Source organism: Mus caroli, chromosome 12, assembly GCF_900094665.2.
Source record: "Mus caroli chromosome 12, CAROLI_EIJ_v1.1, whole genome shotgun sequence".
Taxonomy (NCBI): domain Eukaryota; kingdom Metazoa; phylum Chordata; class Mammalia; order Rodentia; family Muridae; genus Mus; species Mus caroli.
Window position 1 is genome coordinate 112,599,031 of NC_034581.1, and position 25,376 is coordinate 112,624,406.

General features: G+C 41.7%; 1 protein-coding gene across 1 annotated transcript in view; it reads left to right on the plus strand.

Annotated features, from left to right (window-relative positions):
• Rapgef5 (Rap guanine nucleotide exchange factor 5) overlaps positions 1-25,376 on the plus strand; it is a 194,075-nt gene that overhangs the window by 155,521 nt on the left and 13,178 nt on the right. The window contains exons 18-23 of the mRNA XM_029484349.1: positions 2,626-2,723; positions 5,340-5,462; positions 7,234-7,412; positions 16,479-16,569; positions 20,592-20,642; positions 21,907-21,994. Of these exons, the coding sequence (XP_029340209.1) occupies positions 2,626-2,723; positions 5,340-5,462; positions 7,234-7,412; positions 16,479-16,569; positions 20,592-20,642; positions 21,907-21,994 (630 nt within the window). The remainder of the gene's footprint in view (positions 1-2,625; positions 2,724-5,339; positions 5,463-7,233; positions 7,413-16,478; positions 16,570-20,591; positions 20,643-21,906; positions 21,995-25,376) is intronic.

Genomic DNA, 25,376 nt, shown 5'->3' on the forward strand with positions numbered 1-25,376 from the left:
CCCCTCCCCCTCCCTCTCCCTCTCTCCCTCTCTCCCTCTCTCTCCCTTTTCCCTCCCTCCCTCCTTTCTCCTTTCTCCTTCTCCTTGTGGTCCCTACCTCCAACCCCCAACCCAGTAACTCAAACTCCACCCTCCCCCTTAATTAGTTGTAGCCATTTTAATTTAACCAATAGTTTTAAATTGTGGAGCAAGGTTTACATAACAAAAGCTGGTGTGAGAATTTCCTCATCTTGGGGCAACCAGATCTTGGGGTACAGAATTTAGCATTTGAACATATAGAAGCCCCAGACCAACCAACAAAGTATCTCCTCAGAAGCTTTGAATTTTTAATTACATTATTTCAGGTAGATAAGTTAAATGTATTCTATGTTTTAAATGACCAAAATACTAAATGATTATAACCAGTATTAAACTTCATCAAAACCACCATTCACCTCTCAAGATAGTCCCACTAAGGAGAATAATCACTGGATCCCCAGTCAATTTTTTCATATCCTTCAAGTAATCTCTAAAATGGTGTTCCTTGATATCTTCTTTAATTCCACCAGCAAACAGCTTCTTCACAGGAACATGGACTCCTGGTTTTCCAGATTCCTCCTGTCGCCTTGGAAGCCCAGAACCATATGAGCATATGATAGGCAGTCTGGAAAAGAAGGGGGCTTTGGCTTTGTTACTTTTGATGACCATGATCCTGTGGTTAAAAGTGAATTGCAAAAAAAAACATCCCACCATCAATGGTCATAATGCAGACGTTAGAAAGGCATTGTCTAGACAAGAAATGCAGGAAGTCTGAAGCTCTAGGAGTGTAAGAGGAGGGAACTTTGGTTTAGGGGATTCTCCTGGTGACAATGGCATTTTTGGACCAGGACAAGGAAGCAGCTTTAGGCAGGGATCTGATGGATAAGCAAGTGGGTGTGGATTTGGGGATGGCTGTAATAGAAATGGAGGAAGATCTAGAGGTGGCAGTTTTGGAGGTAGCCCTGGTTATGAAGGAAGAAGAGGATATGGTGGTGAAGGATCTGTATATGGCAACGAGTGTGGGGACCATTGAGGTGGCTATGACACCCGTGGAGGAGGAAATTATGGAAGTGGAAATTACAATGACTTTTGAAATTGTAACCAGCAACCTTCTAACTGTGGTCCAATGAAAAGTGGAAACTTTGTAGCAGGATCATGGGAGGAGCATACAGTGGAGGGAAGTATGGTCCTGGAAGTGGAGGGTATAGTGGAAGGAGCCAATACTAAGTTTCTTCCTACTTACCATGGACTTCACTATATACATAGGACAGGATGAGAGCCCAGAGGTAACAGAACAGCTTCAGATTATCAAAATAACAGTGTTAAGGAAACTCTTATCTCAGTCATTCATACAGTGATATGGCAGAAGACACCCGAGCAGATGCAGAGAGCTATTTTGTGAATGGATTGGATTATTTAAATAACATTACCTTACTGTGGAGGAAGGATTGTAAATGATGCCTTTGAAATAGTTTCTTAGCTCTTTAAGAAACTTTGTTTCTTTCTAGCGGTCTGTCTAAGAGTGTAGAAGCATTCTTTCTTTGATAATGTTAAACATGTAAGTTCCAGGTACCTTGAAAAGCCTTGTAAAGATTTCCTTCAAAAGTTTTGAAAAACTCTTAGCTAGGATCCTGAAATAATAAGACATAACATTTTTCTTTTAAAAATTTAAATGTATATAGAGTTAAAAAGCTATCGTACATTTATGTTTTAACAAAATAATTCTAAAGAAACAAAAACATTTTGCAATCAAGAAATAAAGTAGCAGTCTCTATAGAAAGAGTCAGCCTTTGACTTGCATGTAAAGCAAACCTTCCAATAACAATCGTTATTGGTGTTCATTGCCCAAGCTTGATATCTAATTTTAGACAAATATATTGATTCATTTTCTAAAAAGAGAACTCATAAGCAGTTTGGCAGTTTGTATCAAAGGCTTTACAAATGTTCTCTTTCACCCAGTAATTTCATACTGGGTGAAATCTGTCTTTAAAATCTCGTATGTTAAACAGACAAGAATTTATATGCAAGAATGGTGACTTCAGCAATACATGTTATGGCTACTGAAATCATAGAACCATCTATCAAGTCTCTGTTATGGGCCAGGCCTTGTGCTAGTATTCAACATATATTAATTTATATGACTAAAAGAAAGAAGCCATTAAATTTTCAGCAGTAGAGGAGTGATTAAATGGTGGTGTAATGGGCTGTTATATAACCAATTAAATGTGACATATAAACAAGAAGTAAATGCTTATAATTATAAAGTCATATAGGATTAATTACTACTGCAAGTGTGGGAGCAAGCGCACGTACACTTTAATAACTTCTGGTATATGGACTCACATGGTTATTTTGAACAGAGGGGGCTATGAGTAAGTTTTCCCATCTGTCTTAATTATCCTTTCAGCTCAGGAGGACCACACTAGGAAGTAATATTCCTAACATCATGTCAAAGTATGCAAAAATAAACTCACTCACTTAAAGTCTATTTACCTACTTTTAAATATTTTTCTTAAGCAAGTTTTGTTCATGATATGTAATGAGTAGGTTCACTAATGTTTCTAACTAATCTCTCTCTCTCTCTCTCTTTTTTTTTTTTAAATAAAGAAAAGCATGAATTTCAGCCAAATGACTTGGCCATTTCCAAATCCCTGGAGGCATCTGGTCGGATATATGTCTACCGAAAAGATCTGGCTGACACTTTGGTAAGGACTTGGGTGCTGGCACTTGAATCACATGTTTATGCTTTATAATGAAAATTGTGTGTGTGTGTGTGTGTACACGTACATTAAGCTATTTTCTCTTGCAACCACAAGTAGCCTGCCAAGTGACATGTCTTTTGCAAATCAGAGGCCTGACTTAAGGGATTAGCCTCCCTGGAATCAGTCTTACCTTTTTTCTGATTAAAAAGTATTTGAATTTATGACTCTCCATCCCATCGAATCTTGACGTAGTCTCTTTTTTTCTTTTGGGGAGCTGTATGGGCATGGGACTGAGAAATAGTCCCAGTTATACTGAGAGACAAAGGGCCTGTCCTTTTGACTGTCCCATTTCCTTAAATAAAAGGTAGATTTTTTTTCAGCCTTCCCTGTGTACGATGAGTCAGTAACTATGGGATATCAGATGCCTCTGAAGAGCAAGATTTGAAAAGATTAAATAAACCTGACCTTCAGATTATTCTCAGTGTGAAGTTTAACAACAATTTGGCTAAGGGGACATCAAAGGTACTTCACAGGACTTTTTGTAGAAGATGAGTTTGATTTTATTCTTGCCCATGAAAGAACAGTCTAAAGTATAGCTTTTGTGATTTCTTCCCAAGAAAATCCTACACACACTCAAGCTGTCCCCCAAGCCCTTCTCCTTCAGCCACATAGCATAATTCCACCTGATATAATTCCCCCAGGACTTTATTCCATGGGTGATGTCCCAGTGGAATAAGCAAATGCCATGAGCTGTGTTCTAGTAGGAACAAGACTCCATCCAGCCCTCCAGCATTTTCTACAACTGCTTTGGACACCATGGCATATGTCCTTGTGGGAGGCAGATTTAAGAATTTCATCTTCAGGGGAGTCTGCTTAGAACAGAGTGTGGTTGGGGCCTAGGACGTGAGGTCTCACTGTAACCACTAACACTTTCTCATAGATTAACGAATCTTCCTCAAAATCAAGCCCAGAGGTTAGAGTAGAAAATAGAAAGTATTGCCTGGACAGGACACTAGTCAGCCTTGAGGAACCATGTGGTAGAAGAACTATGCTGAAGAGCAAATGTAAGGAAAAATAAAATGGACAAAAGACCAGGTTAACCATTGATTCCCACCCTATAGTCAGCTTTGGCTTTATTTCAGTGCCTTGTCCCATCCTAGCAGACAATTCCTGAGAACCCTTGGCTCCCCGCCTCAGCACCACAAAATCTGTAAATTCACAGATTCAGTCAGTGCCCCTGACACAACACTACATTCTCAGGGGAGGTAGAGAGGCCAGCTTGCAAGGCAGTCTCCCCTGTGGGGAAGTCTAGGAAGATCAGCTGTGTTAGGTTCTTGTTTGTTTTGTTTTTCAATACCAAACATTTTCATAAACATCAAAGTTCTAAAACTGGCATGCAATCCACATAATTTACTTTTGCAAAATAAGCTTGTCCCTTTTAAACATATTCGGTCTGAGCCGGGCGTGGTGGCTCACACCTTTGATCCCAGCACTCAGGAGGCAGAGGCAGGCGGATTTCTGAGTTGCTACACAGAGAAACCCTGTCTCGAAAAACAAACAAACAAACAAACAAATTCGTTCTGGGAGCTGACCCCAGGGACCTCATAGATGTTAGGCAAGCTTAAGTGCCCCTTCCTGAGTCACACCACACACCTAACTGCCTGGTCACTGAGTGACACTTGCAGCCATTACTGCCCCATCACTGAGTCACACAGCAGCCAATTCCCAGTCTTTTGGCTTTTTAAATCATTAACTCTTTGCCTCCAAACTCTCAAATGAGAAAATGTGCATTTTAATTAGAAAATACCAATAATTTTAGAGAAAATACCAAATTGCCTATTTAATAATATTATAATTCTATTTAATAATTTATAATTGAATTAATATTCAAACGTGCTGAGAGATTTAAGGCTGTATTGGCAATGTAATAGTCTCATGCCAGATTTTGAAGGAAGTGCTGTTAGCAACCTACGTGATTAGCCCCCATTCTCCAGGAGGGAAGAACAAAGCAAAACAATTGTTACATAGAACATATTAGTCACATGGGCTCTAAATAAAAAAGCTTTTATTTTTATTTCACGTCAGATTTTTTTTCCACTTTCCAAGGGCCTTGTAATGAAATTTGTAAGCCTGTGTCTAGGATGAGACTGGCAAAGCACGTTTCCTGTACAAGCCATGTCTGTCTTTATTGAAGTGCTCTGTGACATTTCTTTTGTTTGTTTTTATACTAACCCTCCTGGCACATTAATTTTTACCAGAAGCCAAAGTGATTCCAGGGCTTTCAGTTTCATTATGCTGTCTGTCAGGGCTGTGTTTTATAATCAGATTTGTGGATGTGTGGGAGCTGGTGGGGGGAAGGGGATGGGCAGGCTGAGCTCGTGGAGGAGGGGGTGGGGGAGGGGCGGGCTGTCCGGGTGAAGTGTCATTGATCACATTTGACTGTTGCAGGGCTGTTTCCTAAATTGGCTGTAACTCACTGACGGTGAACAGAGCAGGGGAAATATTAAGGACACTCAGAAAAGATTACTTCTCTAATCTGGGTTCCTAGAGCCTTCCTACAGTCACGGTGGGACATTCGGGGACTATTTAAGATCCTTTTGCTTCTGTCTGTTGCTTTAGAATCCTTTGGCAGAAAATGAGGAATCCCAGCAAAGGTCAATGAGGATTTTGGGGATGAACACGTGGGATCTTGCTCTGGAATTAATGAGTTTTGATTGGAGTCTGTTCAATTCAATCCACGAGGTAAGCAGGGAACTGAAAAGACAGAACTGCTAAATATAGTTTTAACGTTTAACTGCATGGTTTATTTTATTTTATTTTATTTTGAGACACTTGTGTGTTGATAACGTTGTGCTAGGATAGTATGGACTAAAAGCTATCTGGAGGAATTAAAGTATGTTGAAAGTCTGCCCCATCCTGGGGAAATATATCCCGTGCTTTCTTTGGTCCTTGTTCTGTCGTGAGCTTGGTGTGAGGTAAGTGTTGATGTGCTGGCCTTCTATGTACAGATACCTGGAGGCAAGTGTGTGATGTGTGGGGGTGTGGTTTTACAGGTTTATACTGATATGTAATGCCGTCATGAGATTGAAGAGTAATTTTACCTCTAGTGCTAAGCTTTCCATTTCTCTCTGTGTACATATATACATTTATCTTTTTATTAGGAATATTTCATAAGTTTTAGAATGTGCTATGAAACTTCAAATTTTCATATAAATTACACATTTTTGTATATGTGAACATCTCCCCTGGGGACATATTATAATGTTTATGAATTATATACTAGAAGCAAAGTGCTACTGACAGCTCGGTGGTAGCAATGCTCACAGGAATCAGGAGATGAAAATGCCACAGGTCTGTAGCCATGTGATGCGTTCATCTTCCATGTAAAGAAACACTTCCTCCTGCCGTAGTCTTTCCTTCTGGAGGGACTCATGGCTTCGTTCTGCAATATCTGTTAAATTTGTTCATATTTCCTCATTAAAACATCTCAGCACTGTAAGCCGTTTGGAGTGTGTTGTGAGCTCACTCAGGCTAGATGACTTGCCTCTTCAGAAGTGTCAATCAAGAAGAATCTGCCACTGCTTGTGCCTTGTGGTTACTCCTGTAAGATGCACACACTCAATCACAAGTGAACCTCTGCCCTCCTGCAGCGTGGTTACTTCTGTAAGACGCACGCACTTGGTTACATAGGAATCTCTTTACTGCTTTGCCTGTGGTCATGCTAAATTATTTGTTACTGGGCTTGGCTTGCATTTGTGAACCTCTGCTCTCTGCCCTTAGTCTCCGTTTTATTTCTGTTTATGATCTTATGATGTCTTCATAACATAAATTCTCAGGGTGCAGCTTTAAAACCACAAACTATCAGCACCGCCTGAGATGCCATGCGCAGGCATGGTGGTGCCCGCCTGTAGTCTTCTGCACTTGGAAAGCTCAGGCCAGAGAATCACTGAGGCCACAGGTTCAAGATCAACCTGGACAACATGGTGAGACCTAGTCTCAAACGATGTTTTAGCCTTTTATAGACTACTAATAAAAAACGAGGGAGGAGCTCCAGTAATCTGAGCTTCATCAGTGTCATTGGTGGTCCTGAGGACACCATAATAATTTGTGTTGGCCCTGATGTGTGGTAGCAAATATTAGTGTCATCTGTTGGCATATATAGGGGCTCCTTCTTAAAGTCCTGTGGTTTAAACTTTAAAATGTTCCAGATTTTGTACCAGGATATCTTACTTTTATTTGTGGGGGAGGGTGTATAACACTTCTGGGTAAACAGTTTTGAGCAAAATATCTTATAATGTCTTATCTCTGAGCGTGTGCAGTGTGGTTACTCCTGTAAGACCTATGCATCCGGTTACAAACGAACCAAAGATGTTACTTTGAATCTGCTTTGTCGTCATCTGCTGCATTTTTCTGTTAACACTCTAAGGATAAAGGCGGGTCCTCTTGAAACAGCTTATAAAGTGATTACATTTTGCACCAGCTTGACTCCACCTAAAATACATGTTTCTTCCAGCAAGAGCTGATCTACTTCACATTCAGCAGACAGGGGAATGGAGAGAATACTGTGAACCTCAGCCTTCTGCTCCAGAGATGTAACGAGGTCCAGCTCTGGGTAGCCACGGAGATTCTGCTCTGCAGCCAGCTAGGCAAGCGCGTGCAGCTGGTGAAAAAATTCATCAAGATTGCAGCTCAGTAGGTTTCTTGTGGTGGGCTCCCTGTGTCTCTTGTCTGCTTGAGAAAGCGTGCTGGTGTGGACATTATTATTATTATTAATTATTATTATATTAATATAACTAAAACTATGACTACTATTCCTTATAATGATACGAAGGATTAGGATATAAAAATATTATACTGAGTTAAGTGACCAAATATTTAAAAGGTCTGTTTCTGAATATTTATGCCTTTGCATTTGAAGTATTCATATCTTAAAGTAAATGTCAAAATACCAGACTAAAGCACTGAGCTGTGTGCTTAGAAGCTATAACCAGGTAGTGAGCACTTGTACAATATAGCTGATGGTACTGCAGTGAGCTCGGGAAATAAAAAGATGCTGTGTGTGTGTGTGGTGCAGGCATCATGGAAAGTCAGGGACATGCTCGGATCCTGCTCATGTCTCCTTGACACTCACTGTGTGAGCTTTCACAGACTTGTCAGCTGAAAGTCCCTACACATCACCCTCTGGATGCACCTCATACCCCAGTCACACTGAATGTCTCCCATGCATTCCATGCTGCAACCTTGACTTCATATGGTTGACCCTGTGGTTGTTCCATTTACCCATTGATGGCATTATTCTTCAAGGCTGTAGGTCAAATTTCTTTCTATAGGATACCTGACTATGTGTAGGACAGACCAAAATTACCCCCATGCATACACATATGTTCTACCTTTAAATTTTTCTTTATTATTGTTATTAAACTTACTTGTGTGTATAGGATTCTTTCACTAGGCCACATTCATTCCCAAAGGACAGGGACTGTGTGTAATTGATCAGTGTAACTGAACAGAACATGGCAATTAAGAGTGAATCAGTGAATGTTGAGAATGAAATTTTAATACCTTACTGGGGGCCTCTTTAAAATGAGAGTGTGTGGCCTGGGTGGTGGTCAGTGTGGAGAGTGCTTGCTACACAAGCATGAGCGCCTAGTTCAGATCCCCAGCTCCCATGTAAAAGCCTACTCATCTGTAAGTCCAGAACTGGAGGCAGAGGCAGGATTGTCTGGGGGCTCTCTGGTTCCCATTTTACCTGAAATGGCAAACTCCAGGCTCAATGAGAAACCTCATCTCAGAAAATAATGTGGATCTGCACATGGTGGAACACCTTTAATAGCAGAACTCTCCAGGCAGAGGCAGGCAGATCTCTGGAGTTCAGGCTGGCCTGGTCTACATAGTGAGGACTTATCTCAAGAATATAAAAATAAATAAGGTACTTATCAATACAAATCCTCTGGCCTCCACATAGCAGAGGATGAGCATACATGCATGTACACAGCACACACACACACACACAATGAACATCTACATATGTACATTATAAATACATATAAAGTATTGTTTGCACAGCTTTCTAATATGGGCAAACAGCATACATCAAAATCTCCCCCAGTGGCTTTTGTCTCCCAGGTTTCACATTTTATTCTTTGTCTTTTGAGGTTGTGTTTACAATGGACAGTTCTGAAGGACAGTTGTCTCTTGGTTATCTGCATGGGATACGCTTCAGGATCTCTTTGTATATCAAAATCCTTGTGTGTCCAGGCCCCTTGTACGGTGTAGGGTAACATTTGTGTGTAACGGGCACATGCTTTCCTTCTCTTCAAATTTGCTCTAGATAATGCCTACTATGCAACTCCACATAATGCTGTCAAATACTTGTTATACTGTTAAGTTATTTAAAAAGCAGCTGTAGGGAAAGAAAGAGGATTTGTCTCACCTTAGGTGGGACCATGGTCATTCCTAAGTAAGGGAGAGATATCCAAGTGTGTGGGTGATTAAAATGCCTACAGGGGAAGATGGCATACAGCCCCTTATAGGAAGCAAATGACTTCCATGGTCCGCAGGTGAGTCTGGGAAGTGCATTCATTTAGCCAGAAACTATTATTCCTAACTCAGAAGATATAGAAATGCAGGGCAGGGGTGTTGAAGCTGTTGTCTACTGAACAGGATCTTTGTTGGAGGGAGTAGTTCTGGGTCCCTTGATGAGAGGTGTCCTCTGGTTATGGAGGAGGGGGTAGGTCTTGACCATGATTCACTACAATGGATCAGGAAATTGCCATCCTGTATTCTTGAAGAGATATAGAAAATAATTAGTAGAGGGCCAAAAACAGATGATTTGGTTACAGAGAGATTTCTAGGAAAGCGGGGAGATTTCCTGGGAAGGGTTGAGGGAGAAGGAGGAACAGAAGCAGAAGAGTGGGTTAGTGAGAGAGGGTGAACGTAGCGTTGATTCAGGATAACAGTGGCCCCATGGCCAGGACTGTTGCACCAGCATGAGCTAACAGAATGGGAGGGAGCTACAGAGCATTAATGGAAGGGAACAGAGGAAAGTAGAGAACTAATGTAAAGAATTTTATCTGGCCTGGGGCAAAAGGGATGAAGGCCATAATTCTCCATAGCATCTAAAAGGTTGTTTTGCAGCTGTGCCAGGGACAAATGGAGCTGTTATAGGATGAAAGCTATTGGGAGAGATTGCACGGAACATTTTGTTTGGGTGTAGGGTGAAGTTCCAGTAAGACATTTAAAAGAGAGGTTAAAAAACACACACACACACAGATACGAAGATAATAAGGAAGAAAGAGTGATCGGCAGGAGGGGCCAAGTGGAAGGAAGCCCGAAGGAGTATTTGTCTGGTCCCTGTCTTTACACCCATTTCAAACCAGTTAGGATTTGTTGTCTTGGAAGCAGTATTGTTTGCAGAGGAAGGCATACAACCCATCCTTATCAGCAGTCAGATCTTTTTAATCTTGGAGTACTGCAGCAGTCAAGGAGTCTGGTCCTGGTCCTGAAGGATGTTGAGCAGTTCTGAGCTGCTGAGACAGAGGGTAACTGATGCAAAGAAGGCTTTGAGTCCTATTGTTTTAGTTCTGAGTCCCAAATTCAATGTCTAGAGTGGCAAGAAGAGGGAGGAGTTGGATGGCCCATGGCCCACTACTCCCCTTTCAGAGGTCACTTGAATTGCCTTTATGGGTTTTGAGAGAGCTGATCTCTCAATAAATGCTTCAAGGCTGACAGAAGGCAGTGAGGGGAACAGCAGTTACAATTCCTCAAAAGAGGGTCCATCTAAGGGACCATGAGCAAGGTTAACACTTGGCAAAGATCCAGAACATAAATCAGCAGGTGATAAGTGTACAACTTGGTGGGGAACATTTAGAGACAAAGTTACATGAGGAAAACTTTTACATACATTTGTACAACAGTCTGGACCATGTATCAGAGTTCTGTAGCAGGATATGATAACAATAATTAGCTGTTTGTTACTTCAATCTCCTGCATAAAGAATAAGGGCCTTGAAACTTTGTAAATGAAGTCAGTTAAAGTCAGCATCCAAGGAAGGAATCTGAATAGAAAGTGTCTAAGTGAACTTTGTGTATTTGTTTGAAATATTAACAATTGCAGGTATTATTTGATGAACAAAAACAAAGTATCTTAAGTAAAACAAAGTTTTTGTAAGAAACAATTTGTTAAAGTGAAATTTTGAAAATTGGTAATTAAATTTTCAATATCTAGTATTTGAAATGATGACAATACATATTTTTGTTAACATCAAATTGTTGTACCTATATTGTAAGAAACGATTTAGTTGTAAGTTGTATTTTCTAAAAAGAAATGATTTTGAATTTGAAAAGTACTCTCCCAGAGACCGTGTCTGCCTTGCCAAGAGAAAATTATTTACTTTTCAATGTTTTCTAAAAATCAACCCTGTTAACAGAACTCTTAATAAATCTCTACATTTTCATTCTATAACTCAACCAACATATGAAAGATGAAAGTAGTCACATCAAATCTATAATAAGTAATTATATGTAACACAGGCTGAATTGGCAAAGAATGCTAAAACCAATGCTTTTCTCCTTTTTCCAATGGACAAATTTCTAGGTCACCACATGCTGACAGCAGTAAGCATAAATTCTTAACATCATTCTATTTAAAATAGATTGGCTGTTTAGAAGCACAATTTGTAAAGCAAGATAACCAAATTAAATGAGCTTTAGCAAATATTGGTTTGGAATCTCTTGGAAAACATCCACATGCCTCACTGCCAAAGCTTGTACCCTCCTTGTGGGCTTCAAGGCACAGACACTGGCCCAGGAGCTCTCTATCTGGATAGAGAGACCAGATTTTATTCTCAAAGCACCACAAAGTGACCCCAGGTTGGAGAGAATCTCCTTCAGCTAAGTCATCTCCTCTGAGGTCTTAGAATATTACTTAAAAGAATAATTTGTTGGCTCTACAGGTATAAAACCAACTATCAAAAATACTGCTTAGATATTTTGAATAACTTTCCAAAGCTTTTGAGTTTGATGACAGAGTATCTGATATCTTCCTTTAATGAGGGAGCATGGGTAGTTAGTGTATAGACCCTGAAATCAGCTTTTGCTAAGAAAAAGAACTGAAAGCCAGGGTAAAGAGCATGACCAGTTGAGCTAGAATGGAAGTCCCATAATAGTCAGGTGGTACGCTTATGATCAAAGTTCCCCTGTTTACAGCATCCTCATATTATAGTACAAGAGACATTGAGGACAGAGTAACTACTCAACTCTCTGTTGTATTGACATTTAGGCTGTGGGTACAGACTCTGAGATCCTCCACTGGGCAAGGGAATCTATCTCCCTTGATATGTGAGACAGGATTCATCTTTAAATAAGAAGGAGATTTTATATCTTGGTTCAGCGTATATCTTGGAGTTTATCAGGCCGATGTAATCAGAGCTGGTCAGGCCTGTGCAGCCGGAGGCAGAAGCAGTAGACTTGTGGCAGGTCTTATTTCCCATGCATCGTTGTTGTAAGGGAACTTGTGCTTAATCCAAGGCAACTGCTTGAACCTGGGAGTTTCCTGCTATGCAAGTGTGTTTTTAAGTTTAACCCATTTTACTAAAACATTCAATTTTTATAAACAACTTTAATATACCTGATTTTTAATATTAATCTATATTAAATAAACTTAACTTTGTAACATATAGAGAAAGCTATAAGAGACATAAATTTATCTCTCCCCCTAAATAAATTATATTTGTACATATGATGACTTGCCATTAACTTGTATAGCTTAATTATCTAATGTTACTAATGTGAGGTCACACAGTACGCTCTTTCTCTATCTTTGGTAAAGATGGTGGCTGAGTCATATGGCTGCCATGATGGCAGCAAGCCACATGGTGAGCCTATCAGGAACACACCCTTTTCCTAAACAGGTATTGAATCCAAGTATGGTATACATAGTATGGTATGACAAGTTAACTTTATACATAGACTTTTAAAGTCACACTCAATGAACTCATAAATTCTAAAATATAGAAAGTTATTTTCAACAAAAGCTTTAAACAAAACCGGAAAAAAAGGGGGGAATTCAGAGAGTTGAGCACTTTGCCCTCTGTGACCTCTGTAGAAAGTTTACTTACTTCCTAGTTGTTCTAAAGTGCCAAGTATCTTTTTGGGGCTGTTCTGTTCTGTTCTCCTTTTCTCTGTTACAGAGTCAGGTGGCCAACCTGACACAGAAGAGAGACTTGGAGGAAACTTAAACAAATAGCTTGGGTCTGGGGCAGATGGACCAAAACCCAACTCCAGAGCCAGCAGTTCACCATGCTGCTCTGTAGAACAGAATGAGGAAGTACCTGGTTTGGGATCTGCGTCTGTCTGGGTTTTGAAGAGGGCACACTGAATCTCAGGGGTGTGAGAGTGGAGAGAGGAAACCCTGGTGAAAGGGACAGCATTTGCTGCCTCCTGAGTCCTGGGTAAACACTCTTTCCACGGAGGATGCCCTGAAGATAGGCTGCAACAGGACAGGCAGCCTCTGAGGCTATGAACATCGTGTGGAGGGAGAACTCACAGGCAAAGGCAGATACAACTGAGAGGTGGCCAAGAGACTGATAGGCTCAGGTTGTCCATTAGGCTGTAGAAGCAAGAGGTTAGGGAAGCTCTTGTCTGAGCTCTGCTCCTCCATGGAGGAGCAGGTGATAGGTCTACATCTGAAGCAGCCCCTTTTGTGCTGAGTTGGGTTTTTTTGTGGTTGTAGTTTGTGTTGTCTGCTTGCTTGTTTGTTAACTCAGCCAGAGTGTTTTAAAACAGCCTCTGAGATTCCTTAAGTTGGCTTATATGGTTAAAAGGTTTCTCACAACAGGAGTTAGGTGGAGAAACGGGAAACCGGTGTTCTGATGAGAAAAGAGATACCACCCAGATCCTTCCCAGAGTTGAAGATTGGATCTATCCTGAGGATAGGAAACATACTCATGTCTTCTCCTAGCCCCATGCTGCTGAATTATTTATGGTTCTGGTCTCTACCCTAGCACATGGAACAGAATGCCAACTGAAACATAAAGTTAAATTCCCTGTAATCATACTGTAGGAAGAGCCAAGGGAAAACAGTCATTTCCACATTCACCAAGTGTCTTCCCTTGCCTAAGGCACCTCATTTGCATATTCATGGTTCCTTGTTTGCATATTCATGTATCCCCTCTCAGCATCCCCATCCCCACCCCCCCACCTCTGTGGACTGAGTAGATTTTTATTTCCTCACACAGACAAAGGAATGGTTGCTGGACTGGAATGCTTAGTGTCAGACAGCCTGCTCTTATCTCAGAATGAATGACCCAGGGTAACAGGATTCCAGGCTGATTGGCTTCTAGTTTCTGCTCAGAATCAATTTGTCTTATTCAAAAATTGCATCTATACTAATTTATTTCTTTTTAAAAACAAGTTCAGGTGGGGTGTGTGCGTGTGCTAATTTTATGGCTAAAATGAAGCTATGTAGCCGGGCGGTGGTGGCGCACGCCTTTAATCCCAGCACTTGGGAGGCAGAGGCAGGCGGATTTCTGAGTTCGAGGCCAGCCTGGTCTACAAAGTGAGTTCCAGGACAGCCAGGGCTATACAGAGAAACCCAGTCTCGAAAAACCAAAAAAAAAAAAAAAAAAAAATGAAGCTATGTGGACCAGAAGAAGTGAGGAGGTGACTGACAGATGAAAGATGGAAATCATCTCAATAAACATTGCTAACTGAAAAGGCTTCTAATCAGGGAAAACAAGAACATTTTATGGAAAATTTTTTATTCTCAGCTTCAGCACGTACCTGCTCTGTGCATGGTTTGCTTTGCATTAGCAACTGGCTATACACATTAAAATAAAAACGAGTAGATATGTAGTCTGGCCATAATCAACTTCCTTGCTGATGGTGATAATAACCTATAGGACCTTCTTTGAATGGGAGGACTCGGGGTGAGGGGGTGGGGAGATGGGAGGACTTAGGGTGGGGATGGGGGAGGAGGTGTCCTTCACCATGGATACACACAGGTGTCATCCACCGTGGATCCACCGGGGTCTGGGAGGTGGCCTCCACCGTGGATACTCTCAGAAATTCTCACTGACTGGAGCCCTAGCAGAAGAGCTAGTGTTTCAAAACATTATGTCGAGAGATGGAGCTAAGTAAAGCCTTGTCTGGCTGTGTGAGCTGTCTACCTTGTAGAATGCTGGAAGCGGGTGGAGTCAGTACCAAGCAGGTTGGCAGTAGGGTCTCAAAATCTGTCCTAGACAGGAACCTGAAACTGGACCTGGGCACCAGCCATAGCAGAGGAGACCTAGTAGTGATGTGCCTGCTGGATACATGTCCCCGGATCCCTACTGCTCTAGGTGTGGAGGCAACAGTGTCTCTCCAGATCCTCTCTTCATGGGGAGAGAACTTTTAGAAGCCCAGGTACAATTGGACTGGAGCAGTGTCTGGTTCACAAGATAGACAGGACCTGCCAGAACATAGCCGAAGCCGTTTCCCTAATTCTGAGCTGCATATTCTTATTCATTTTAGTGCCACTAATATGGCACAGCTTTGGAAGACAGCATATATCTGCTTTAGCTGGCAGACACGGTGGTAACAGCTTCCCAGCACTGGGAAGTTGAGGGCAGTCTGAACTGTAAAACAGGTTCCATGCAGTCTGTATAACAGGTTCCATGAAGATCTGTCTCAAAACAAACGAAACTAAACAAACAAAAGCAAAAACACTTTTCATGTTGATAGCTTTTGTACCATCGTGTAATAGCTGGAAGCCTAATGAAAAAAATCACAAATAAATGAAAAGTTTCATAACAAGGATATCTGTTGCAGCATTTATGTAACAGGGAAGAATTGAGACCAGCAAAGGACACAACCAGAAAAACTAATTTAAAAAACTATGAAACATCTCCCTTTTATTTAAGAGACAAGGTCTCATGTATCTCTAGGCTGGCCCTCAGGCTTCTAGTAGTGAAAGCTAACCTTCTTGAACTTCTGACTCTACTGTCTCCACCCCTAGTGCAGGAGATTACAAAAGTCCATTTTATTTTCTTTCATAAAAGAAAAATGTGGCACACTATTCCATAATCTATGACATAAACTCAGATAGACACATGATAGGTAGGTAGGTAGGTAGGTAGGTAGGTAGGTAGATAGACAGATAGATAGATAGATAGAGAGGTAATTGATAGATTACTAGATTGATGATAGATTGATAGAAAGATAGATAGATAATTGATAGCTTAATAGATGAGATAGTGAGAGAGAGAGAGAGAGAGAGAGAGATAATTGGTAGATGATTGATAGATTAGTAGATATAGATGGATGGATGGATGGATGGATGGATGGATGGATGGACAGATAGACAGATGATAAATAACATTTTGTTGTTAGCAAAGAATGGCATGGCAGAATGAATGAAAGGACTTAGACCTGTGAGAGGTGGGAGGGAACCATCAACCAGATACAGGAAAAGCACTGAGACTGAAAGCAGAAAGAGCTGCAGGACTCTCTGTGATGATACAGAGAAGTGGGCTTTTCAAATCATAATCACTAAAATCATAAATGTGTACCAATGAATGTTAGAGGGGGAGGGGTCCCCTGCAGTATCCAGAAGCCTTTTCTTGGAGACAGAGAGGAGCTGGAAATCTTTTCTTTTGCATTAGAAATGGTTGGTGCAACCATCCCAAGTGTAGACAGTAGCAGGTGTGTGGGGCTTTATCACTGACTGCCCACTGTTTGAGAAAATGCTATCTCAGAGTCTCCTCTGCTCTTTTATTCACAGCTGCAAAGCCCAACAGAACCTAAACTCTTTCTTTGCCATCGTGATGGGTCTCAACACCGCCTCTGTCAGCCGGCTATCACAGACCTGGGAGGTGAGCTTTGACTTTCCGCTGGGACTTAGGGTATGGGTGTAGGGCAAAATGAACCACTCCAGGGGGAGCCTGTATTAAAAATAAGTACATTTAAATGGTCTAAATGAGACAGAGTCTGCTTCACTAAAGGTATTTTTAGTGGGGCAGCGACAGGGTGATAGGAAATGGCCTTTCTATCAAATGGCCTTTCATGTGATCTTTAACATGGTTCTCTAATAGTATGAAAAAGATTTTTAAAAAGTAAGTGTTTTAAATTTCTCTTCACCCTCCTGCATTCCCTTAAGGCAGGCAGCCCTGTCTTCATGCTGGCTAGTCATCCTCCAGTCTGGCCCGTGAATCGAGGTGTGCACAGAGGCAAATGGCCTGAATGGGGTGGTGTACACACAGCTGAAGCTAAGCTTCAGGGCCTCCCACTTGCAGACATTGGCATGTTCACACAGGCATGGGCATCTTTTTCTGCATTCTAGTTTTCTTTTTCCTTTATTTATTTATTTATTTACTTAATGTATATGTGTACATTGTAGCTATCTTCAGACACACCCGAAGAAGGCTTTGGATCCCATTATAGATGGTTGTGAGCCACCGTGTGGTTGCTGGGAATTGAACTCAGGACCTCTGGAAGAGCAGCCAGTGCTCTTAATCACTGAGCCATCTCTCTAGCCCTCTAATTTTCTTAAAATTAGAGGACTTTCAGTATTTATAGAAAGTAAGATGCAGGCGGCCAGTCTAGTTGGCCTATAGATTCCAGAGGATGTGTGAGGAGAACCAAACCAGGGGAGCACGAATTAGCCAGAAGCATCAGACAGACTTCTCCTGCTTTTGTTTTCCTGGCCCACCTCTCAAGGATGGCTGCCTCTCTCTGTGTACTGTATCCCTCACTCATCCTCCCTCTCCCATGCTCATTGTCCACTGTGGTCTCCTTGGTCTCTCCTGTTCCTATAGCTGACTGCCGGTCTCCTAGTCAGGAGCTGTGCCTAGTGGAATGCACTGTGCTGAGCCAGGAGCGGCGTTAGTGCTCTCCTTCAAGGGAATCCAATGAGAAAAAGACAGACATGGAAGGGTTGCAAACCAGATAGCCAAGAACATTAAAGATTAAAGGATGGATCCCTGGATATGGCAGTCTCTAGATGGTCCATCCTTTCATCACAGCTCCAAACTTTGTCTCTGTAACTCCTTCCATGGGTGTTTTGTTCCCAATTCTAAGAAGGGGCACAGTGTCCACACTTTGGTCTTCATTCTTCTTGAGTTTCATGCGTTTAGCAAATTGTATCTTGTATCTTGGGTATCCTAAGTTTTGGGCTAATATCCACTTATCAGTGAATACATATTGTGTGAGTTCCTTTGTGATTGTGTTACCTCACTCAAGATGATGCCCTCCAGGTCCATCCATTTGGCTATGAATTTCATAAATTCATTCTTTTTAATAGCTGAGTAATACTCCATTGTGTAAATGTACCATATTTTCTGTATCCATTCCTCTGTTGAGGGGCATCTGGGTTCTTTCCAGCTTCTGGCTATTATAAATAAGGCTGCTATGAACATAGTGGAGCATGTGTCCTTCTTACCGGTTGGGACATCACTGGAAAGAGAGGCCCATTGGACTTGCAAACTTATTTTTTGTTTGTTTGTTTGTTTTTTTCGAGACAGGGTTTCTCTGTATAGCTCTGGCTGTCCTGGAACTCACTTTGTAGACCAGGCTGGCCTCGAACTCAGAAATCCGCCTGCCTCTGCCTCCCGAGTGCTGGGATTAAAGGCGTGCGCCACCACGCCCGGCTACTTGCAAACTTTATATGCCCCAATACAGGGGAATGCCAGGGCCAAAAGAATGGGAATGGGTGGGTAGGGAAGTGGGGGGGGGGGTATGGGGGACTTTTGGGATAGCATTGGAAATGTAATTGAGGAAAATACGTAATAAAAAAATAAATTAAAAAAAAAAGATTAAAGGAGATGGGAGAGAACAGCCTTGCTGCTTCGAGCAACAGGAGGGCAAATGGAGGGCAAGGATCTTCACAGAATAGATTAGAACGAAACCCCAAAAGAACCTTTGACTTGCAGTCGTAACTGAATTACATCTAAAAATCTGAATCTGCATATGGATTGCCTACTGTGCCACAGGGAAAGCAAACATCAGAGAACAGTGCTGGGTGGTGAAGGACCTTTTAGCCAGGTCTCAGGCCCAGGGAGAAGCAAGTGGAGACACTTTCCGCAATCAGAGCAGCTGAGAAGACTGAGGAGAAGCAGCAGGGCTTTGGTGATTGAAGAAGTGAGGCTGGGCTTCCCAGCAGATGCTATCATAGGACCTCAGAGTCGCAGGGAAGTGGTCGTGTTATCCAATCAAGAAAAACGCTAGGTTTGAGAAGAGGAGTAGTCAGGGCTCAGCACATTTTTATGCTGCGCTGATTTTATGGTCTCTGTCGTTGTCATGCTGCAGCCGTAGTTAATGAATGAATGATGGCCATGGGAATGCTCCAGTAAAAGGTTATTTACAAAAATATTCTCTAGGCCAGACTTGCCTCCCGTCTGACCTCTGGCTAAGCCAGTTTGATTCGAAGCACAGTGAGTTTGAGGTGCCTCTGGGACATTCATCGAGATGTTGGACAGACTGAGATAATGGCTCCAAGGAAAGATGGGAAATAACTGCAAGAGTCTGCATTTTATATTTTATTTGTGGCAGAGAAGTTATTTCCAGGTAGACAAGGCTACTTACGATGGAAGAGCTGAGCTGAGTCGAAATTACCACATTGGAAAATGTGGGTAGTTTTAAAGTTTAATTATTTTAAAGTTATCACCATTATTTTGATCTGGTTCGAAAATAAAACCCCTCTGGTATATCTTGAACCTTGTTGCTGATGCTAATAGCTGGAATCTGTTAACCAGCAACCGTGGACATTTGTACATTTATTTTCTGGGTTCTTGCTGAAGGCTGAGGCCAGAGAGAATGCAGACTCACACTAAACACACAGCTGGAAAAAGGTAGGGGAGGGGGCAGAGCCTTGGTTAGGTCAGCTTTCTACAATAGGCCACTAAATTGTTATGAAAGGATCCATGTTTTCTATTTGTGTTAAAGGCATTCTGTCACATCTCTGGGTCCCTGTTCATGGAGCCTGTGGTTCTACCTGGGAGGATGGCACAGCCACACATTTCTGTCTTCTGTCTTTTTGTTGTTGTTGTTGTTGTTTTTAATATAACCAAATTTTTTATTAGATATTTTCTTCATTTACAATTCAAATGCTATCCCGAAAATCCCTTATACCCTCCCCCTGGCCTGCTCCCCATCCCTCCCACTCCCGCTTCCTGGCCCTGGAATTCCCCTATACTGGGGCATATAATCTTTGCAAGACCAAGGGCCTCTCCTCCCAGTGATGGCCCATTAGGAACACAGGGCCCCCAATGGAGGAGCTAGAGTTTCTTTTAGAGAAAGTACCCAAGGAACTGAAGGAGTCTGTAACCCTATAGGAGGAACAGCAATATGAACTAACCAGTCCCCCCTGAGCTTGTGTCTCTAGCTGCATATGTCTTCTGTCTTTTTATAAGCCTCCTTTTGCACTCAGATTCAGTGATTCCGTCTTCTAAGGTGCAAGCAGCATCACCTAAGGTTTTCACCACCTTTTATTATCTCCGCTTCTGCTGTGTAATGCAGCAAAGTCATTTATATAAAAACCAGTCAGCCAGCATGGTTATCTCCCACTGCATAGACTATTAGAAAGATGGGCAATTCATCAGATGATATATGATATAGACTGAAACCTAAGTGTTTATTAAATAACCACCAACATATAGAATTTCTAGCCAGCTAGATTCCTTTATCCTGTGCCTGCCAAGATATTTTTTGCAACATGCCTAACCATGGACATATTGAGTAGATGATGGAAATTGCATAGTGATGAGATCAGGGCAGAGCCCCATGACAGGTATTTATGCTCAGAAATGTGTTGGTGACTAAGCAGTACCCCTTCTCAGAGTAGCCACCTTCTGTGACCTTTGTAGTTTCTGATTGTGGTGTTTGTTTTTCACCTTTTTAGAAAATTCCTGGGAAGTTTAAGAAACTTTTCTCTGAACTTGAGAGTTTAACGGTAAGTAAAGGGGACTTATTCTTCAAATTAATTTTAGTGATGTCTCTTTCTGGGTTCAGGAACTGTACTTGATGATGTCAAAGCCTAAAATGATCACTTGCATCTAAAAGTACAGCTTTGAACTGGGCATGGTGATAGAATCCTAGAGCTTTGGGGAGATGAGGTTGGAAGGTTACAAGTTCCAGCCCAGCCTGGACTATGAAATTAGACCCTATCTTAAAAATAAATGATACAAACAGATGCTAATGTGAAAGGGAGAAATCTCATGGAGCCCCAGCTCTGGACAAAGATCAGACAGCTAAAGAATACCGAGAGTAGACAGTCTCCCCAAGGGGAGAGCCCCTCAATTGGTTGTCCAATGCCAAATGACCAGCCCTAAATCCATATGCATTTAAGGGACATTATACAGATAGAGCAGGTAAAATTTATATATTTATGAATGCACACATAATATATTTTATATACACATACATATATATTGAAGAAAAGGAGGCATGAATTTGAGAGAGAACAAGGGGACGGGTACAAGAAAAGGGTTAGAGGGAGAAAAGGAAAGAAATGATATAATTTCAAATATTTTTAAATTAAAGACAAGAATAAATGATAGAGGTAAGTAGGTATGTAGATAGATAAGAGAAAAACACAGTCAGACAGACAGATGATAAATATAAGTAAGGAATGAAGCAGGGTAGCCATTAATGCTGCCTCCTCTCCTTGTGAAACCCATATGATTTTTCACAGGCCATTTTCCAGTTCACAACATGACACTAATTGTTATAAATTTAGTGTGTAATTAGTGTGATATGCATTAATCTTTCCTCCTTCTGTTACTGTTTCTTAGGTTTTACATGGGAGATCTGTAACTTGTTTTTAGATTTCGGTACTGTCTTTGTGTTATAAAGGCAGTTTCTCTTTGCTCTGTACTTGACAAAAGACTTTGAGGTTACCTCATGGTAGAAATTATGCAGAGGAAACTGTACTTGAAGAACCTATTTGAGGAGAATGATAAGGCAATCAAAAGGTGTCTGTCTCCTTTTGGTGTCGCCTCCCATTATAATAAACCAATAACTTGGATTCCGTGTATTGCCTAGATTTCCTACCCTAATTAGTGGGTTTATTCTCCAAGGAAACCTTTATCCACTTCATTCTTAGGAAGAATCTATCTGCGTCAAATCATGTTCGAATTGTACAGCAGACATAGATTGAGAATTGCTTCTACGGTGCATTGATTTTTCTTTTTCTCTGTGATCTCCTTGGTTGGCAGGATCCTTCCCTAAACCACAAAGCTTACAGGGATGCGTTCAAAAAGATGAAGCCACCAAAAATCCCTTTCATGCCCTTACTGCTTAAAGGTAATGACTTCCCATCTGTTATGGTATGCGATGCCATCTTCTAGAAATGTTTCCTATCTAACTACAGCAGAAAAGTAGCAGGGCTCTCAATTAATATCTTATAGTAGCCTTAACCTTCATACTTCCATATTGTTATTCAAATGCCCAGTTGGCTTTTTTTTTTTTTAATGTCTGGAATGCTTACTTGTACTTGAGCAGTGTCAAAGCACTGTCGTCAGAAACTTGAGTGTTTAAATTGCTTTGCTTCTAAGCCCTGTATTATTTTCTTTAATACCATAAAACACTTAAGCAAGAACAAAGCTAGTGTAAAGAGCCCAGAGAGAAAGCAGTGTCTGCATCCCAAGTTTCAGAGATGTCAGCACACGGTGTACTGTGTGTGAGAGCTCCTGTCGTTCAACAGGATGTATGCATCAGAGGAAAATTGCTGCTCGAAAGTGTTCGTTCTGTCTCTGAGAAGTGGGACCTAGCTGGTGTTGACAGCCCAACCTCGACCACCGAGCTCTTTTCTGCCGAGCACACACAAGTCATATGACCTGTCAATTCCACTTGCTGACAGCTGAGTGATCTGTCAGCCAGCATCAGTGGGAGGGAAGTCTGTAGAATCTGGCCTGAACTCCTGACCTTCTGTGCTCCCCAGGGAAAGGGAATTGGGAGAATTTTCCTTGGCCACATTTTAATTGTTTCAAGAGGTTTTATAGAAACACACCTTCATCTGCCTCTCAGAGATACTGCATGCAGAATCAGGCCCCATTGACTGGCCTCATAAATGATTCTGGAAAGGAGTCGCTTTGCTGACTGGCCTGGCCATCATCCTCTGCTCCCCCATTTCTGTCCCAGTTAAGCTGCCACTCCCTCTTCTGCTGGTCCTGGAGGACTGTGATGTCTGTGCCTCTATGAACACAACATTAGTCTTCATCTTCTGTGAAGCTACAATTGCTGTGGAACAGGGAAACAGCATTTGGATAACTGTCTGAACTAAACCTCTAACTGTTAAAGCCTTTCTTCTCATGCAGCCTCTGCCCCTTTGTCATTTCCTCAGCTTTCTGTTCACCAGTCCCTTCTGTACTAAAGCTTCCTGCAGCCACACTAGCATTAGACACACATGTGCACACACACCATATATACTAACACATATATACCACATACACACACTCAGTCACACTTACACACTTACATAAACATACTCATACACTCACACTCACTTATACCCACTCACACACTCACAAACTCATAAACACACTCACGTACACTCAAACATACATACTCACACACCCGCACACTTACATACACCTACATACTCATTCACACATACATCCACATACACACTTACATATACATACATGCACATATACTCATATACACTCATATACTCATAAACACACACTCACGCACATGCACACACTCACACTCACATACATATACCTACACACTCACAAACATACACACACACACATATATATACACATATTTACTCATACACACTCACTCATAAACACACACTCATATACACATTCACTCACATACACACAGTCATACACATTCACTTACATACTAACATTTACACACACACTGAAAAACATGCTAACACACACCTATACACTCAGACACTCACACATACACACACATATACATACACTTACATGCACTCACACATTCACATAATAATAAACATACACTCACATATACATACACACACTCACACATTCACTTACACACTGACATTTACACACACACACACACACCTCAGTAGACCAACCATCCCACCTGCTGCCATCAGTTAGTCCTCAGCTTAAGGGGAGAGATTGAAGCAAGTAGGAAGACATGCAGGAAAGAATGTGGGGAACAGTTACAAGTTGCAGGGGCAGCTTGTGTGGCAGAAGCTCAGCAGGCCGACTCTAGCTGGAAGCAAGAGACCTAAGGGTTTTCATAGCCTGAGGTCCATGTCTGAAGGATCCACCCTCCCTGCAACTGATTCCTACGCTGTCACAACAGCATAAGTATGGCTTAGCTGTGACTGTCTCTTGAGCCCTAGTTTCTCTGTAGCCACCTTAGAAAGCCTTTGTGAGGACAAAATGGATTGATTCAGGTAAAACACTTGAAGATATGCCTGAAAATACCGTCACTGGACATCACTGTACTTGGGAGCTCAGAAGAGAGGACATACCAGCTGCTAAAAGGAGCCTGTGATTTGAAGTTCTCTGTGAGGCCAAGCTTCTAGGCTGTATTAATGGTGGCCAAGGGAGTGCAGAGTTTAGCTTGCTGTGTACAAAATGTAAAAGCTAACTGTGCCGACTACTCATTTTTGAAATCTTGCAATGAGGTTTTTAATTCAAAACCTTTAACGATAGTAAGAGATTGTGTAATTAATTATATAATTACAACCCCGTAAGTGGCAGTTTACAGAACTCTACCTAAAGGACAAAAAGCTCATGTCACTACATCAAGCCATACTGTATGCATGGCACACCTTGGGGGCAGTGTATCACAGGACATGTGGCCTTCTTGAAGGCTGTGGGGGCACAAGCTCAGAGTTTTATAGGCAGGTTTCCCCAGCACTTGTCTAAGCAGCTTTGACTATATCTGCGCTTCTGTTTCTGGTGGGTTTGGTCTGTTGTTGGTAACAGCAGGGATATTTACATGTCCTTTAAGCTGAATGGTTTGCACTGTGATCCTTGTCTGTGGGATCAGTGCTGAGGTTCCATTGTATACTGTCTCGTCCATTTTTGTATGCCAGGAGTTCTCAGAGCCTTAGACGCTGCGTAGTGTGTCTCATCTCCAATCTTTAACTCTGAGCTCTTTCCTACAAAAGGAGTTTCTTCTCAGCATCTTCAGCCACTTCTGTGGGCTGTGGGTAATGGTGGGTAAGACTCAGGCCCTCAACACTGAACTCAGGCTCAGCCACTGAACTGGACCCCAGTTCCTTAGTTACTTTAAATCTAGTGAGTCTCAAACCAAAGTTAACTTTCACTTTTTCCAAAGATCAACCTCATCCTTTATCCTGCTACCTTTCCTGTTCTAGCACATCAGCGATGCTGTCTGTCCACTGTTGCAGTAAATCTCTCCAACCTAATTATGCCCCGGCAATGCAATACAATTAATAATGATTACATGCTGTGCACCTAGATTGGGCAGATCTACCACTACACTACCATCTTCCACATCTATGAGACCCCTTAGAACTTGCAATTTCTCTAGGTCATGTGCTGCTGCTCCACATTTCTTCTACTCCTCCTCCTCCTCCTCCTCCTTCTTCTTCTCCTCCTTCTTCTTCTCCTCCTCCTCCTCTTCTTCTTCTTTCTCTTCTTTTCTTCTTCTTCCTCTTCCTCTTCTTCTCTTCCTCTTCCTCTTCTTCCTCTCTTCTTCTTCTTCTTCTTCTTCTTCT